This window comes from Vulpes lagopus, chromosome 5 (genome assembly GCF_018345385.1).
Source record: "Vulpes lagopus strain Blue_001 chromosome 5, ASM1834538v1, whole genome shotgun sequence".
In the NCBI taxonomy this organism is placed as follows: domain Eukaryota; kingdom Metazoa; phylum Chordata; class Mammalia; order Carnivora; family Canidae; genus Vulpes; species Vulpes lagopus.
The window spans coordinates 121,479,628-121,498,629 of record NC_054828.1 but is presented as its reverse complement, the minus strand read 5'-3'; the positions used below and the strand labels follow the sequence as shown (position 1 = coordinate 121,498,629).

The window sequence follows — 19,002 nt, the reverse complement described above, 5'->3', positions numbered from 1 at the left end:
CTGAGTTACAAATTTCAGAACATGGATCTCTATCGATCGATCACAACATTACCCCTAAAGGTAATGTTGATGGTTTTCTACTTTCCTTGGGGTGCTATGCTCATTGCCACCACAAGGGGGCACAAGTGCAGATAAACAAACCAAAAAAAAAAAAAAAAAAAAAAGCTGCGCAGTCAACATCCTCACATTCGCCTGCCACAGGAGTGGTTTATGAAAAGGAAGGAAAGGGGAATTAACATGTCATCAAACCTTGCCAAGTCCTAGGCACTTCGCATAAGCTCTCATTTCACCCACACAGTCCTTGCCTCCATTTTGCAGGTGAGAAAACTGAGATTCAGGGAGGTGAAATGGCCCTTTTCAGACCACAGATCTGACAATGACTTGTGAGCGAGACTGTGGCTTCTGATTTGGACTCAAGTCTGTCTACCTCAAAAGCCAGCGCGCTCTCTGTTCATCACAGTACCTACAAGAAACCATGGGACTCACTGCTCAGCACAGTGTCCTGCTCTTCACCAAGCCTGGCTTGACTGAGTGAAGTCGGAAAGTTAAAAAAAAAAAAATCAGGCACCAAAATCTGACTGTGTACGGAATCCAGGCTGCCATGAAATGGGCGCCAATGGAGACAAGCTTCCTTCATGCATGGAATCTGGAAGGCTCCTCTGTAAATGCTACATCTCTTCTGAAGAATGATGACCTAGCTCCACAAAACGGCATCAACCTCAGTTTTGTTCATTAAATGTGTGGCTGTTTCTTCATTTATTAAATGGGGATAAGAGATCACCTTCCCTCTCTGAGTTGTGATAACTAAATGAGACAACATGCTCAGGAGTGGAGTAGAAGACATGAGTGTTGTACACAGGGAGAAGATTATCGATCTGTTCCACGTATACTTATTGATCACTTACTGCATGCACAGCATTGAGTGGAACTCAGAAAAATCAAAGATGAATTAGACAGAGAGAACCATAAACCTTCCAGATTGCAATCCAGCATTGGAATGATTTACGTCATAGTATGATTCAACAATTTCCTGTAGATGTGTTACAGCTAAAAAATAAGAATCCCGTCTCTGGAGTATATGAAGCACATGTATCCTTGGAAGAGAGGCTGCTTGGACATGAACTGTCAGCAGTGAGAAGCTGACATGAGCCATAGCTGCCAAATGCTTGGGCATCGAGACAGGGTAGATCAGGGTTCTCAGTTCTGGCGGCTGTGTATGCAGGTTGTCTAGAGAGTTTTAGAGCAAACACAGAATGGACACCTGAGTCCCCACCCTGGAGACTCTAATTCATTGGGTCAGGTTGAAGCCCGAGCATCAGAGTTTTCAAAAGCCACCCACAATTCTCACGTACAGCCAAGTGAAGGGGAAGCTGCTTCTTCTGAGGAGTCTCCACTAACTACAAGGCAGTGCAGCCTGGAGCTAGGCCCGTGGCTTATAAGGTCACATCGACCCAGGGTTAGGTTCTAGCTCTGTCGTCTGCTGTGTGACTTTGGGCAAGTTATTTCATTTCCCTACATCTCAGTTTCTTCCATCTGTAAAGAGGCCATGATAAAAATGGTGCTGACTTCAACTTCAATCTTGGGTGTTGCCAAGATTAAGAATGTGAAGGTACACATGGGCTTAAGCCTGGTGCTCTAGTGCTTGGTCCCTAACAGCATCTAGATCTGAATTCTCTCTGAAGGGTCAGTCGCGGGGCTGAAGCTTACCTGAGGGCATTCAGCAGCCCCTCCACGCTGTCCGGGGCCTGTTCCTTCAACACCTTTATGCAGCCTTTCATCTGGGAGGAGAAAGCACAACATTTTGTTAACACCTCAGCAATTGTGTCCATGACAATATCCGCTCACACTATCATCTATCCATGTTCAGATCACATTATGTCTGCCCAGGGGAATCAGATGCAGAAATGACCAACAGACCTCCCTGCTCCCTGTTAGTAACTTGCTCCTTAAGGCGCTTCTAGAAGTTGTGGATCACTTTTCACACTGTACTGCCGTTGAACATTTCATGTGTCTGGCATTTGGGCACAAAGACTTGGGACAGTGATCTTGTCTTGTGCACTACAGCCACATGCAGGCCTCTCCCCCCAATAGCTGCTCAGTGGAGACTGCATGAACTACAAACCTGATGACTTTATGCCATCTGTGTTTCCAGGATGCTATTCCTCCTTTAGCTGTTTGACTGACAAACCCTTACCTTTTTAAAAATTTAATTTAATTTAATTTAATTATTATTTTTTTAGGGCACAGTTAAAGATCACCAAAACCAGGAGGCCTCTGTGTGCCTCATTACCTTCATCAGGTGGAAGTAACCAGCACCTCTCTGTGCTCCTCATAGTATAGTGGTGTTTATCAGAGAGTTTTGGAGATTTTAGTGCTCAGAATATTCTGTCTCCCTCACTAGGAAGAGACTGGTGATAGGCAGAGGTTAAGAACATGAACTACTTGGAGGTGGACTGCTTGGGTTTCCTCTATCCTTGCTTATTAAGTACCTGAGTGAACCTGGGCAAGTTCCTTAGTTTTTTGTGCCATTGGAATATAACTTATTCATAATTTGGGAAGTGTATGAAAACTAAGTTTATATAGATCACATTGTATTATGCATATCCTAGAATTTTTTTTTTTTTGACAAAGCAAGCAAGCATCTTCCCACAAAAAACTCAATCGCTCATTTTAAACTCAGATGTTCACGTTCGGTATTGAATTTGGGTGGACCAAAGACCTCTTTGTAAGGGTCTCTTTCAAATATTTTGTGTGGATATACTTGTGGTATGTAGGAGGTTTTATCTTATGGCCTGAGAGATCCTGGCAGATTGATGGGGGTAGCCAGAAGCACGGGGTTGAGAATCATTTAGGGGTCACATAGGGGCTCATCGAGAAAGAATGTCATGGTCAATCAGAGATGTCTGTCATGATGTTCTGCAGGATAGGCAGAGGTTATAAACAAGCCAGGTATGTGCCATCTTGAGCCTGCTCACTTCCAAGAATGGGATCCAGTCCGGGGATGTAGAGGTTTGGTTCCTTTTGAAGTTGAGCTCCTGGTCTAGTGGTAGAAGAGAACCCCGAGGTTCTCTGATAAGTACCTGCATACTATCAGGAAATCAAAGGGGTAGTGGTTGCTTCACTCCATCCTGGCTTTCTGGTACCCAAGAATGGTGTCTCTTCTTTCAATGACCCAACTATTCTGGGTCTCAGTGACTGTGCTCTGATGACTCCCTGCTCCAGGAGTCCTCTTGGGAAAATCCTACCCTTCTCCAAGATCTACCTCAAATATCACTCTCTGTCTCTTCTCTAAGCAAAATAAGCTTCTCCCTCATCTGGGTTTCCAGGGTATGTTCTTTGTAAGTGTCTATAATGAATGATACTCATCTCAAGGCTTCACAGATCAATATTTGTTTTTTCACAGCTGATGATACTCAAAGGTTTACGAACTAGGTGCCTGTAACTGCTGTCTTAGTAGCAGACTGGTATCTGAAGGAGCCCCTTGATGTCATTAAAGAAAATGGCCCATCTTGAATATATGTGTATTTGGTAAACTTAAACTTTCTTAGAGAAACGTACAAACTTCAGTATGAACAAGCTTTTCTTAGTGAGACTGAAAAACAGACTTCATGAAGACTAAATGTGGTTAGATTTAACATGATATAATGATTATGACCTCAACAGAAAGACTCAGTAAATGACCAGCAAGGACAAGATTTTTAAGGGTTAGCGCTAACAAGCCATACTTGTACCCTGTGTATTTTTAATTGTTGACTCTGTGACAAGTTAACAAGTGGCTCTGGTAAATGAGAATGTCCTATGAGTACTAAGTAATAAACTTAATCCACATTCAAAGATATTCATGGAGTTATTAATAGAGTTATTTATATTCAACCTCATATTAATAGAGTTATTTATATTCAACCCATAGTAAAAAAATGTTAAAGCCTCACAAAGAATACAGTAAAAATGTTTATTGGTATGAAAAAAATAAGATATAATTGCTATTTTAAAAGAGCAATTATAGTAGGGTGCTGATTTGTTAAGTACATACACACATGCATATACGCAAACATCCATATAAAGGGAAGGGAGGTAGATACGCTGCCATTTTGACGATGGTCATCCGTCTATGGTAAGGTTACTATAGATACATTTAATTTTCCGTAGTTTGATTTCTTACATGTTCCTAATTCTTTTGTACCAAATCCTTTTTTCTCTTGGTAAACAGAAAATAACAAAATAATAATTAAAAAACAAAGACCCAATGAAGAACCATGACTAGCTGTGCTAGGAATCCAGACCTTCAAAATAAGTAACCTAAGTTGCACTTTAATTGATACATTTCCTTACAGTCTTTGGACTTGTGGTCCCTCTTTCTGTCTGCACTGAAGACTTTCTGTCTGCATGGTATAAAGTATCAGAGATGTTGTTCCGTGCAGATGAGTGAAAACTGAGCATGCTCCCTAAACTGAGCACAGTCAGAATAACTTAATCCCAAAAGGGCCTACTCTGCCCTAAAAGGACTTTATATTAACACATGGGATATACTATTGGGTTGATGCTGCAGATGAGAGCTAAGAGGAGATGTGTTTTATGCTACAATCGACAGAAATCATTTGTACACCAAAATCATGTGTTTTCCAGTTATATTCATTCATTCAGTAAAAACGCTACAGAATATCTATTGAGTGTCATGTTCCGTGTCAGGTATACTGTTAGGCAGTAGAGCAGATGTGAGGTATACAAATCATGGTCTCTGCCCTTACAATCAAACTTGGTGTCTATGAGAAAATATTAGAAAATCCAAAATGGCAAGTGCTCTGGGGGCCAGAGGAGAAAAAGAGGTCCTGACCTTCTTTTTTTTCTCCTGCAGGGTCCAGGAGATGTGTTCCTGAATGAGGTGACATTTGCTGAATGTTTTAAAGGAATCCACCCATCAGAAAGAAGGGAAGGCCCTCTGGGCAAGGAAGAGGGTTCAAGCATATTCCAACGACAAAAAAGGGCATGGCAATTGGGTAGAGCCACCGGTGGGGGGTGGTAGGAGAGGAAGTTGGAATGTTGTTTGAAATTTGACCATGGTGTCTTATAATCCAAGATCTCCCAATGCTGCTCACTTTAAGACACATATAACATATATACGTATATATATTATATATTTAATATATAAATATAAATATATAAATATATAAATACATAAATGAATATATATATATATAAATATAAAAAAATTTTTTCTCCATATGGCACATTGGGTCCCCTGAAGGGGCAGTTTGTAACTAAGTGACCATTCACATGTGCTCAGCAACTCTGCAGGCTGAGGGGATTAGTATCTCTGAGCTCTTGCTATGATTTTTGATTGGATGCTTTGCTGTAGGCACATGGAAAAGATTGGACTCCTTGCTATGAGGATAGCTGCCAGGAGGGGGCTTGCATCTTGGAGGGATCCCTCTCAGCGGTGGATGGAGGAGAGAGAGAGAAGCATGATCTGTTTGGCAACATGCACGAGCTCTTATTTGGAAAGCAGAGTTCATAACTATTCTTACATCGATCTTGGATGTCTTGCAGAAAGCTCCCACGGGATGGACGTGGTCATAGAGGATGATGACTCCCACCATCACCCTCATGCAGAACATCAGCGTTTCTTCGCTTGTAAACCTACTCCGGTACTCCCTGGAAGAGAGAAGAAATGCAGCTGTGTTACCTCCTTGCCGGAGCCCGTTCATTTCTGGCTACTTTAGACTCCTCCAATCATCTCTTGAGAACAATCTCGGACCTGCAACAACCAGGTTAATATGCTCTTAAAGAAGCCCATGATGATAATTCTCCTTGAATCTATCCAACCAGCAATTCAGTGTGAAAATAAGGTAAATTAGAGGGCAGTAAATTCTCTTCTCTTCTGCCCTTCAGCAGGCCAGCTCATCACGTACATCACTCCCCACACCCATCAATCTTGAATATTTTATAGCAGGTCCCTCTGGCTGTCCAAGATTATAGAGAATAATGGCTTCATTATGGAGAAAAAGAATCAGGCTCATTTCTACAGAGCAGCTATCATGTCTCCAGTCAGAGTAACTTCCTTTGTTAGGACACAGGCTGTGGATTGAATTGGATTTGCAAAGATACATAAAAAAAATTATGTACCATTTCCTGGGCTGGGAGTATTTGTGGAGTTTGGATTTTGTTCACTTACCTTAACAGGGTCCCTGATACTCCAGATAACTCAAGATAATTCTAGAGGCTTTCTTAACATCTATTTCATTATGAATTGGGCCCTCAATGAAGATGATTACTATTTCTGTCTTGGAATAAATCTTAACTTTGATATAAGTGAAATATTTGCAATTAACACCATTTTACATTTGAACAGAGGAGCACATTTCATCGGGCACTTTTGAGGTCTCTGGCCCTCCCAAGCCCTCGCCACATAGATGACATTACAAGTACTTCATCAGATAAGGAAACCAAGGTCTGGGCAGGCCATACCACCCGTCTAAGGGCACAGATGTAGCTAATGAGATAACTGGAACCCTGGCTTGTGGTGTGGACTTCCTCATCACCACGCTGCCTCGCCATTTACAACCTCTGCCACTTCTCAAATCTAGCAACTAGTTTAAGTACAAAGAAACTGCTGAGAGAGGGAGACAGAGGGAGAGGTAGTGAGGGAAGAGAAAAGAGAAAAAGAGAAGGAAAGAGGGAGAGAGGTCTCCATTATCATTCTTGCAACAGTCTTACCACTTCCGCTCCTCGTTCTAAATCTTCTATCAAACCCGTTCTCCCAATATATTTATAATACCCAGTCATGTAAGCCTCCATCTGGCCCTTCCCCATCTTCTACAGCATCTTGGGTTTGAGTTCTGGTTCTGCCACCTAACAAGCTAAGCAACCTTTGGGAAGTCAGTGAACCAGTTTGGACCTCAGTGTCTTCAACTACACAATGGGGCTGGATTACGTTTATCACCCAGAGTTCCTTATGAAATTAATTCAGGTAATATACACGTAAATGCTAATGTGCTGACTCAAATGTTACCACCACCACCACCACCACCACCACCACCATTGTCATCCTCATCCTCATCATCGACCCCATCAATCATGTTGACAAGCTCTCTCCAGGTGAACTCTAGACCACGAATCCGCCTCTGATTTCACTTACGGCGTTTCCAGCATGACTTTACAAACACTCGTCATCGTACTGAGGCAGTCTGTGGTGTTCTCTATTGGCAGGGTTTTGTTCTAAACGGGAGACACAAAAGTATGTTAGCCTTGCTAGCAGCTTTTACGTGCAATTAAGAGAAAAGCGCCTGGGTGCTCAGCCCCACTTACTTCGGAGACAAAGTGCATGGTGGCATTGCTAAGGGTTTTCAGCATTGGCGTGGCTTCTGCATAGAAGAGGGACATTCGATTGGCCATCTCATTATTGACTTCATTCTCAATGTCTAGCTGATGAAAATAAGAAGAGAAGATGCAATTGATAAAGACATGGTCAAAAATTGCCAAACAGCGTCTGCTGGAAACTGAATTACGGATGAGGGCTGTCTTCTCCTTGTGCCCTGCCTGATGGGACAATCAAAGGAAGATGCGGAGAATGGGTGTACGGATCAGGGGCTCACATGCATGTTGTTGATGCGGTTGCGACTTATCGTCCTTCTGTAGTAGCTGAAGTCATTCTGAATAGCTGGGTTCCTCATCTGCAATTCAGAGGAGAGGAAAGAAGGTCACGACTCCGCATCACATGGAGGACATGCATCAGGAACCCAGACACTACACTTGGTAAATACACCAGGATGTCCCTTCGTTATCCAACAATCAAAGCAATTTCTAGTTAAAAATAAATACTGAGAGCCTCATTATTTTAATATATGCCCTGCTTTTACTATAAGCTAGCTTTCAGGGAAAGGATACTTGTTCTTAATCAGGACAGATACTTGAAAAGGTTTCCTCTTACTGCATTTGGCAGATTTTGAATTTCCATGCACAAGCCACCATCCTAAATCAGTTTTACTCTTAGGGATGCAAATTCTCACCACATTATCTGTCTCCGTAGGGAAGGAGCTACCTCTTACCCATCTAATCCCCGCCCCACAGCATGAGCAGAGTGCTGGCACACAGTAGGTGCTCAGGACAAGTCTGTTACACTGTTGTAGCATATGTGGTCTAACCTTCAGTTCATCAAATCGAAGGGTAAAATGAAGAATTTCCGCAAACTCCTTTGCCAAGGCTTGCTCCCGCTCCAGGTGTTGGGTTGGCGTGTAGGGTGGACAGGTCAGAGATTCTAATAAACTCTGAAGAGCTTTTTCTGAAAGTCAAAGTGATAAATATATATTTGAGGTGGCCCATGGAGATCTTTCAGAAGAAAGCACAGTTCTTAGGCCCAGTTGACATTCTCAGAGATAAACCTGCTTGGATCTAGCTTTTCCATGTCTTTTCCCATAACTGTGTATAGGGTGATGTGTGTGGATAAGAGAAAGGAGCCCAGGCCCAAACGGGCTGCCCCTGGCACCCCACTGTGGGAGGCCCCCAGGGCCACACAGTCTTTTCTGTGTCTCTCAAAGCTCAATTCAACTCTCAGTGTTCTGTAGTGCCAACTCCTACCACTGTTTGGAAACCACAGATACATGTTTTTGGGTTCTGTGCATGAGACAGTCACTGATGACAGAAGAGGAGAAGAGGTGACCTGGAACACACGGGTTAGATAATTTGCACTGCCCAGAGAGACTTTGGGTCCCTTTCTAGCTCCTCACGGCACCTACTCTCTAACCTAACCCAGCAGTACTTTTCTGCAACCCACTGCCATATCGACCTCTGTTACTGCCCTTGAAATGGTCTCATCACTCCCTCTTGTCTATCTCTATACATTCCCTCCAGTTTTCCCTTCAACATATTACTAACAATATTGACTCATTTAAGCAATGCTCCATAGCAGGGGTTGGCAAACTATGGAACACAGACCAAACCTGGCAGATGGTCAAGTTTTGCAAATACAGTTTTATTAAAACATAGCCCCACTTTATTTCCATTCCTTAATGTATTAACAATGGCTACTAATGAGCTACAGTGGCAGAGTGGAGTCGATGCAACAAATATTTTTGGCTCAGAAGCCTAAAATGTTTATTATCTGGTCTTTGCAGACAAGTTTGCTGGCACTTGATCTACAGTGCCTTAATTGTCTTTTACAGCATCCTTACAAGGATATCTCTTATCTTTTCCATTTACGGGAATGTACTGCCTTCTAAGGTAGCCTGTTCTACTTTGGTCTGCTGTGACAGGTGGATCTTTGTCGTTCTGTTAAATATCTGGCTCATGAGGATTTCAGTTCATTGGGTCAAGATATACACTTTGAAGAAAGAGAAAAGAAGGAAACAGAGAAGAAACTATCTGAGAGTCTTCAGAAGCTCTCTTTCCTTGAAAAGCTGTTTCAGTTCATTCAACCATTCCCTTTGGGTCTTAGCTTCAAGGTGTCTCAACACCATGACTATTATCCTCCCAAACTGTTTCAATTTCTCTTTGAACTCTTAAAATGTGGCATTTGTTTACAGCAAAAGTAAAGTAGAACATGACTATCCTCATCCCAAATATAATAATTAATGAAACCCCATATAGCTTTACACTTGGAGGAGTGGTTATGTCATATAGGTGCTATTGTTAGCCAGACTTTACTTTCGTTTCTGCAAAGCCATCCTGTACCTGTACAGGTGTTTTTAAAGCTTAAAAGCAGGTCTGTCTTGAGAACGTTTGTTTTTCCTGTATTTTACTATATTAAATTTATCACATGTCTCCAGCAAATCAAGTCCTTTTTCAGTTAGCAAGTAACCTGTTTGTTTCAACTTCTCTGTCATTCAGAAATGTGATCAGCCCACAGAACTGTTACCAGTGAGACTTGGCTGAGAACAAGACCGGAGGGACACCCACCAGTAAAGACACTCTCGATGTGTGGATAACTGCAGGGGAAGCAACGCTGAGATGAATTTAAGGAAGTGAAAATGACAGGTGTTTCTGTCCATGATTGGCCTCTCCAAAGACACTCCCGATGGATGTAGACCATTCCCCAGCGCACTGAGCTAGTTCTTCCTAATCCTGTCACGAACCCCGTAACAGAAACTCACACACAGGATGAAAACTATAAACACATACTCACCTAGCCTTATGGAAAATTCATAAAATCTCTTTAGCCTCACGACCAGAGGACACACCGCGTTCCAAGCTTTTTCTTGAAGCTGAATGTCGTTGGGATTTTGAATCGCCTACCAAAACATGAAACAATCGTCTGTTTAAAAAGAGGCAAAAAGTACCCCATCAAAATGCCTTAAGATTGAGAAAGGATTTTGTTTTAAGAAAATACAATTCCTAGTATACTTTGCTAGTGTGCTGTTAAAGTGACATGTGTTCACTGGACTGTCCTCCAAGATGCTTGCTTAGAATGGAGATTTGAGCCCTTGAACCTAGTCCAAGTGCCCCTACAATTAGATCCTGCAGCATCTTGTTTCTCTTATTTTAAATGCAAAAAAAAAATTGCAAATCTAATTGGAAGCCATTTAGCCTTCCTCCATCACATTTTGATTCTACTGAAGTAGAGCCAGTGCTCATTAGACAGTGCAGATCCTACAGATGTCTTCCTTTGTCTATAATGTGTGTCACACGCCTTCTGTTCTGTGATGTTACCTACATCACCTAAATTAATGGTGACCCCTAAGTAGAAAGACTACCTCTCAAGAGGCTGTCACTTTCTTCAAAATGATGTTTTGTCTGGGTTTCAGCAGCTGAAGGATTACGTTAGTGGGATTTTTTTTTCCCAGAAAGATGGTGGCACTGGCAGTAAGGTATGTGTGTATGTGTTGATACTTCCACAAAACTAATTATGTCAAATAAAAGGAGTGTGAAGTTTCTTGCCTTTAAGGCATTATGAAGTCTTAAAAGCCACGCTGACAATCTTTTTTTGTTTTGTTTTGTTTTGTTTTGGTGTTTTTTTTTTTTTTTTCAGGGATTTATTTTTTTAAACTCAAGCCATTTCAAGAAGGAGACCTGCAGGCTACTTAAAGCAAGCTAGCTTACAGCTGTCATTTGTGATACTTTGGGACCTGACACAATTATTACAAGATGCTGGGAAATCTGTGCAAACCCAGATCTCATGATTTATATTTATTTTTTTTCCTTGTGACTTATATTTCAACTGTTGTCCAGAAACTTTATATGTATGTTTCCCTTACATGAAGTAACATGCTGATGAATTGATTGCTTAAACGTCAGTCTTCTGCTAGCAAAGGTATGACTGAGAGGAGAATGGCTAATATCTTACACGGTCTACAGTGCCGTGTACTCAGATTAACGTACTAGAATAAAGGGGACCATTCATACTTTTGTAAAAACCACATTACCCTCCTTGTTCTTCCTCGTACACTAGGAAATACTAGGGCTATTACTTAATCTTGCTGGGTGTGTGTGCGTGTGTGGGTTTCCCTTCTCGTCCGAGGGTCTTGTCAGCTCAGTGTTATCATTGGCATACATCTCGGATCTCTGGCCCCGCGCCCTTGTAAGCCTGCAGGTCTGCGAGGATGCTCTCAGAATCCTGGAGGACGGCGCTGATCTGGTTCCAGATTTCCCTCTCTCCTTCTGTGGGCTGCGCATCTGAGCAGAAGGGAAACCAAAAGACACAGAGGGCTTGTGTTTACAAACGGCTTGGGAAGAAGATCGGCGTTCAGTTCCACCAGCTAGGCAGTCCTGTTTGATTCCTGTAGGTTTGGTCTTTACTCTTTTTTTTTTTTTAAGATTTTATTTTTATTTTTTCATGATAGACATAGAGAAAGAGAGAGAGGCAGAGACACAGGCAGAGGGAGAAGTAGGCTCCATGCCGGGAGCCCGACGTGAGACTCGATCCCACGACTCCAAGATCACACCCTGGGTCAAAGGCAGGTGCTAAACCGCTGAGCCACCCAGGGATCCCTGGTCTTTACTCTTTAATGTAATGAGCTGCTAGAAAAGGAAACTAACACAACTTCTGCCCATGACTCTGTTCAAGACAGTTGTCCATCTCTCTGCACACGTTACACCAAGGCATGTTGGGATCATTGCGGGCATCTTGTTTATTTGTGTAGAACATACTTTTTGCACACTTACGTGCTAAGTGGTTAACTGGGTGATAGACGGAATAAATATTGTCTTCAGGGGCCACATTTAAGAGGAAGAGCTACTGAATAGTTCTGTTAGGACTAAAAATCTGTGAATCTGGGTTTAGATGGGAAAAACAGCCCCTCTTCTAGAATTTCCATAGAAACAAAGAAGCTTAAAATATTAGGTAATCCTTCAGAGCTGGGACAGAGATGTATCCTTCTGGAACACAATGATATGGAGAAAGCACTGAGATTTATCATCCACTGTGAACTCAAGAATTGCAGGAGGTTCAATTAGTTAATTAACTAATTAATTTCCTTTAGTAAGCTCTATACCCAATGTGGGGGCTTGAACTGATGACCTCAAGATCAAGAGTTGCATGCTCTACTGACTCAGCCAGCCAGGCGCCCCCAACAGGAGGTTCCTTTTAAAGACACTTGTACTGCTCATTTTGGATCTTGACTGTAAATTCTACCCACAAAAATAAGTGACACATTCAGGTTTACACAAATGAAGAACATATTCTAACAGCCACGGAAGCATCCCCTTAGCTCTGAATTCCCACTTTTATGCTGCATTCCTGTGGCCAGTATCTGTTCTTGTACCCATGAGTATTTTGTGAAGGTTAGTGGGTAGAAGTCGAATGGTGGTAAAGATTGGGTTTTATCTCCCAGTATATATAAAATAGGTTATTTGCCCGGGCTAATAAGGAAATCAATCTCCATCCAAAACAAAAACACTGCTAATGGAGAAGGGCTATAGAGGTCATCTCCTAAAAATTCATGCTCAAAAATCCAAGTCCTAAGGTAGTGAATTCTCTCAGCAGACTCCACTTATGTCCCCAGATCAAAACCCAGTTTGACTAGTCTTGGAGGGAGCACAAAGGGTTGCTACCTACCTGAAGAAGGTAATGATTTACTGAGAGTATGAAAGACAGAATTCAGGAGACAGGTGACATTGAAGTGAGGTGCTGACCGTGCTGAGTGGGCTTTCAAAAGGGCTGAGTGTCAGAGTGAGGGAGGAGCCAGATGTGGCTGCTTTGCTTCAGTTACCTCTGCTGGACTTATGCTTAATCTGAGGCCAGACCCCTGAGAAGTGATGCCCATTTTTAGACCATTTTATTATATGTCCTGCTAGGACCTAAGAAATTGGTAGAGTTGCCTGGGAAATGAAGGATGAAGCTCATCGGCATACGGTAATTCTCTTTAGAAAGAAAAATCATAGGCCCTCATAGACTATCCAGGTGTTTTGCAAACTCTGCCTTCTAGGAGTGAGATGGATATCAGGGTGGGAAGGAGAAGGGACAGAACTCAGAAGGAAAGGATGAAATGTGTTCTGGGAGGAGTAGAAATCACTCAAGATACGGGATGAGCTTGAGCTAGCTGGAAGGCCCAAGGGAGTGAGCGTAGCATGAGGACCATGACAGAGACCCACCAGGTTACAGTACAGCATCTAGCCTGGGAGGCTGGGTTACTCTTTTATCCTTTTCAACCTTTCCACTGTTTCTGGAAAACTCTCAGGTACATTGTTATGTATGCTATTAATCACTTTATAGCCCTAACCTTTCCTGCTTTCCCAAACTTTTCTCAAGGTGATATGGGTGTTCTAAACAGAAACCTTTAAAACCTTGTAAGTTAGGAAGACTGTAACTGAGGAGAGCATTTCAGTGAACAGTCTTCCAGGGAAATTTCTGAGTAAGAACAAAGTCTGGGAAGAGATTATGTGGCAGAAATGCAACACGAAGGTCCTAGAAAACAAAGAAATAGAAAAAGCTCATTCCCTCAAATCCTCCTTTGATGAATGCACTGAAAAATCATAAGCTAAAATGGCCATTTCCTATATAGAGAGAGATACTTGAAGAGGAGGAAAGAAGAAAGAAAAAAGAGGCTATGACCAAGCTTCCGGGAGGTTAGCCTCTTTGAATGTAATTATAAAGTAGTATGCAAAGAAGAAGACACTTGGAGACCAGAAAAGGAAGTCTTCTGATCTTGGCTGTCACAATGGCTCCATCTGAGCGAGTCACCACTGGTAAGTTTTAGACAAAACAGAATTACAGTGAAGTGGCTGGAAGAAGAGGCCTAAACAAACACAAAAACCCAATATTCTGGTGATTAACACAAAAGGAGAAGAATTTCAGTCAGTTTTTAAAAATAGAAGCCTTTCTTAAGTGCTTCAAAAGGAAGACTGTTACCAATAGAATGGCCAAAAGGTGGTACTGGCTATAGATGGGCAAGCATCGCTCTCTATTCCAGGTGAAGTGACACTTTATGATATGACTCAACCCTGACATTGATGTGACCACAAAGAGCTGGACAAGTGACATGAGTGGTGTTCCTTCTCCCTCAGAGCTGGGGCTGTGGGGAAGCCCTTTCGTAAGACAGGAACCCTCTCCCAGCACGGCAGTGATCTGTGAAACAGGATCCCCACTCCCAGCCTTCCTCTCTGGGAAAATGTTTCTTTTGGCAGATGTCCTGGTGTCTTGTTAAAAATGTTTTTCATATGGCCCCATTTAGCAGGGGTGGGGTGGGATCGGATAAATCCAATCCATCATTCCTTTTTCATCCCGACTTAGAAATGTGCTGGCTCATTTTCTTCCAGAATTTGTTAGTCTTATTGGGTGCCCCCCCCCCCCCGTTTTTTTTCTCCCTCCCCTGTCATGGAACTGAAGTCACTTCCTCATCCAGCTAATGACTAGGCCTTTGGTGCTGGGAGCATGTGGTCCCTGCCTTCTGGGAGCTCAAGTCACAAGTAGGGTTAACTTCCAAGATGGAGAGTACTGACTGGGAGAAGCTCTAATCTGTCTGTTTTGTTTTGTTTTGTTTTGTTTTCCAAGTATAAAAAGGACTGTGTAACCCTAAGTGACATTTGGCATTGGCTCATATCCCTATGGAAATTCATGATTCATTCTACTTTGATCCTCCAGCAATGTGATCAGGCAGCCAAGACTAATTGATGAGAATCTGATCTGTTAGGCTGCAGGACTCTGGCTTTATTTTGTTTCATGTGACCTGAAATCTCCAGGCCTAGTGTGATGCCTGGCACATAGTATATGCTCAAGAAAGATCTGATGAATAAAATCCCTGAATGAATGATTTACTTCTCACACTATGTTTTATGATGGATGATCTTTCTGCTTGTCTTTGAATTTGGAGATCTTTGGAGACAGTCTATATTCTTTTCCTCAATACCTCCATATGTCCTACCATTGGAGACACTCAATAGATATGTCATGACTCAATAAATAAAAGAGGACATTGACCAGGTGGTAGAGGATGCGGTTGTTGGGAAGCAGTGAAAGAAATGAAGATCCTGTTACTTCTGGATCCTCTCCTTTGTCTCTTCTTCCCAATGGTTTCTCTACTGTTTACTCTCTCACTGTTATTGCTTTTATATACGTATATTTATCTATAATCAAATTGGCTACTCACACATTCATTAACACTGGTGTTTTTAGATCATCCATCATTAATATACAGCTTCAATGTCTCTTCAGTGTGGTTAGCACATTATTAGGAGATGTGTTGAGTGAAAAACTGTACTTCTGTTGACTATTCCAATGCTAAGGCTGTTATCTATAACTTGCTTTCTGGACTATCCCTTTGAGAGGCTTTGGGGTCTTTGCTTTTGTTATTATCCGTATTCAAATTCAGTTGGTAGCCATGTTTTAAAAATGTACTGTGTCTTCAGATGTCAAAGAGAAACTCCTTGAAAAATTAGTTATTGAAAAGGTAGGTTGATATTTAACCTATTGGCAACCCCCTAAAGCACTTGCTAAGTGAACAGGAACTCCAAGGTATGGGTTTTGTCTTTCTATTTTTAACACAAAGGTTGACCTTTAGTCAAAGGTGCACACACATACATATTCCCACCAATAATATTATTGATGGACACGAGTCCTTGTTTTTAGTTGTAGACAATGAATCCCTCTGTGATGTTTCTTCTAAGAATCACATTCTAAGATTCTAATCATTGTCACTTATTTCATCTCCATTGAGAAGAATGGTTACATCATGCTGGGATGCTCTTGTCTAACAATGAAGTTGTTAAAAAAAAAAAAAAAAAGTGTGATTTACACAGGCAATTCCAGCAACCAATACTCCCAAGAGCCCTGGAACAAGCCTATCCAGGCCATTCCCCAGGCGATGATTTAAAGCCCTTTTCTGGACTCGCTATTGTGGGAAGTATGAAAATGTATTATGTGTCCCGTGACCTTGAATATATTGTCAAGAATTCGCTGAATTCCAAGTGCCTAGAATTTTTAACAGAAAAATAACCTTCTTATCAATGAAGATATGTGAAGTAGTATTCTTTTTGTTTACAGGGGATCTATTTATCCTCCTTTGGCTCAACTGGCTAATGACTACAGATATTAAGTGTCAGGATTCTGGTGTCACTGGGGTCAGGTGAAGGCTTTGCATGGAGGACTGTGATGTTTACTGAGAGCAGAATGCCTGGCATTCCACTGTGCGGATGGAGAGGGAGGTGGCTGAGTGCTTTGTTTGTCAGGAAGGAACATCTTTGGTGAACATACCCCAGGGCACAGCAGCAGGGCTCAAGCCTAGGTAGGGCTGTCAAATCAAAGTGTCCTTATCTTTGTAAATCAGCCAAGGACACACTCTGTCTTCCCAAGCAGGGTGGGGGCATGCATACCTTCTCCTCACAACCTATTCAGAACTGTATGGAAAATCTGACAGAGAATCAAACAAATTAACTGAAGATAATGTGAGCAGAAGACACAATTTATTTGGAGATGTCTTTGGCTTTGAAGGGAGCCCTGGCATTTCATCAATAGGATATACAGCTCTCTCTGTACCCCAGCAGCTGTTGTATAAACACTGAAGAAAAGTACAGCAAAAAGATTTGCCAAAGCCATAAATTATACCCCTAGCTCTTCTTTCCCACCACTTCCTTACTTCTCTACTCCTTTCCCCTTCAGGAGGAACTAAGAAATGTAACTAATTATCTATGATTAACATTTGGGGATATAAAGTGATAATGATTTATAACAGAATACTAGCTGCTTCCACAAACCACATAAAATTACAAAGGTCCGTTGGAAAATGTAAGTGTGACTGGGCTGACATATTTATTTGCACAGGAACGTTAGTCATCCTACACCTGAGCCCTTTCCTATGGAAAAGCAAATGAGGGACTGTGAACAGCAGGGAGTGGCGAGGTGCTGGGAGGCTAATCTATTTCAACTGCATGCAGTGGGATCCCTGTGACTTCATGGGAGAAGGAAGGAATGCCAAGGATGGAGATTTTTTGAGACTCAGGTCCAAATGCCACTTTTGCCACTCACAGAATATGAGACTTCAATGCCAATCAGTTCATCTCTCTGGCTCTCAGATTACTTCTTGGTAAAGGAAGGGACACTGACAAGAGCCCTGCCCCCTCCCTGTATGGTCTTAGAGGGACTATGATCCGTAGGGTCACAATGGGATGCTGACATAGATAAAAAGTATTTAAAAAGCAAAAATACTGGAAATTTAAAGTATCATGTGACTGAACCTCTGTGTTGGCATAAATTAATTGTTTTCCAGGTCTGTTCTGATGTTTTTTGTTTGTTTGTCTCATTTGTAAAGTGACCAGAACACATCTTTTATTTCCCCCACTTCCTCTCCCAAGATCATCTACCCTCCTCTGAACAACCTTAGCAGAGTTGAGGGTACCAAAGAAGGGAGGGATGAAAGACAAGCTCAGCAGTGGCAGGAGGTAGCCTGTGTCATCCACATCATCCCAGGTGAGTGGCTAATCTGACTCTTGGCCTTGTTTCAAAAAGTAGGAGACTATAGTCCTAACAAGTCAAAATATCCAGGGCCTTTCTCAGAGTATAATGAATGGTTTGGAGGCTTTAGAATTTCCTTCCTGGGTAGCTGCCACCCCTGCCCCATAATCACTGTTCTTGGTATTTCTATCGCGCTCATAAAGGTGGGTTTGTCTTATAAGAAAATCATTTCTCAGTGACTATCTGCCAAGAAACATTTCTTCGACCCAGACTTAGAACCTGTACTTTCTTTTCTGGCTAGCCCATCACTTGCTATCCATTCTCTTGTAGGTGTCTGTACTACCTGTACTATTGTCTGTTCAACGTGCTTACATCTCTCCCCAGTACAATTATATACTTCTTGAAGAAGAGGACTCTTGATGACCCTATATTTATGTGCTTTATGTCATCCCTCCATGCCTCTCTGCCCCCTAAGATCCCATCCTCATTCCTGTTGTTCCTGCCTGATGCTACAATGCAGGAGATGCGCTGCATATGATTACTGAATTAGCATCAGTACAAAAAAAAAAAATCAAAGTTTCTAAGCTTATACTTCATGCCCCGCTCCATGCTGGACTGTGCATATGTAATGATCAAAGCATAAGATGCCATCCAAGTCCTCTCTGCAGTGAAGTTCTTCATGTGGAAGTGAAATGATACCAAAGACAATTAGTTATATAAGAAGGAATGAGGACACCAGAACCAGCAAATATGTCAGTAAATATAAAAGATCTATTTAAATTACACATACATATATTGAGAGCTTAAAGGAAAAGACTGCCACACATTGCAATGGGGGAGTTTCTAGCAGATGTAGAAGCATAACATAAAAGAGCACAAGAGTGAAAGGATAGTGATGGGAAGTGTACTGGGACAAGATTCTTCATGAAATGAAGAATACATGTTGAAGATCGATTATAATAAGTTGAAGATGCACACTGTAATCTCTACAATAAGCATAAAGAGACAGCACTAAAAAGCCAACAGAAAAGATCAAAGAGAATACCAAAATTATTCTACTTATCAAAAGGCATGAAGACATTAAGAGAGAAACAAAGAGCAAATACAACAAATAGAATTCAACATCAAGATAGGCTCAGATACAAACATTAATTAAATGTAAATGGGCTAACGACTCCAATTAGAAG

General features: G+C 41.8%; 1 protein-coding gene across 5 annotated transcripts in view; it reads right to left on the bottom strand.

Moving 5' to 3' along the window:
- Positions 1-19,002, bottom strand: part of CYRIA (CYFIP related Rac1 interactor A) — a 103,360-nt gene that overhangs the window by 3,666 nt on the left and 80,692 nt on the right. For all 5 annotated transcript variants that reach the window (XM_041756015.1, XM_041756018.1, XM_041756016.1 and 2 more), the window contains 8 exons: positions 11,483-11,604; positions 10,118-10,223; positions 8,142-8,278; positions 7,593-7,670; positions 7,306-7,422; positions 7,136-7,215; positions 5,526-5,652; positions 1,708-1,778 (listed from right to left, as the gene is read on the bottom strand). In XM_041756015.1, the coding sequence (XP_041611949.1) occupies positions 1,708-1,778; positions 5,526-5,652; positions 7,136-7,215; positions 7,306-7,422; positions 7,593-7,670; positions 8,142-8,278; positions 10,118-10,223; positions 11,483-11,604 (838 nt within the window). The remainder of the gene's footprint in view (positions 1-1,707; positions 1,779-5,525; positions 5,653-7,135; positions 7,216-7,305; positions 7,423-7,592; positions 7,671-8,141; positions 8,279-10,117; positions 10,224-11,482; positions 11,605-19,002) is intronic.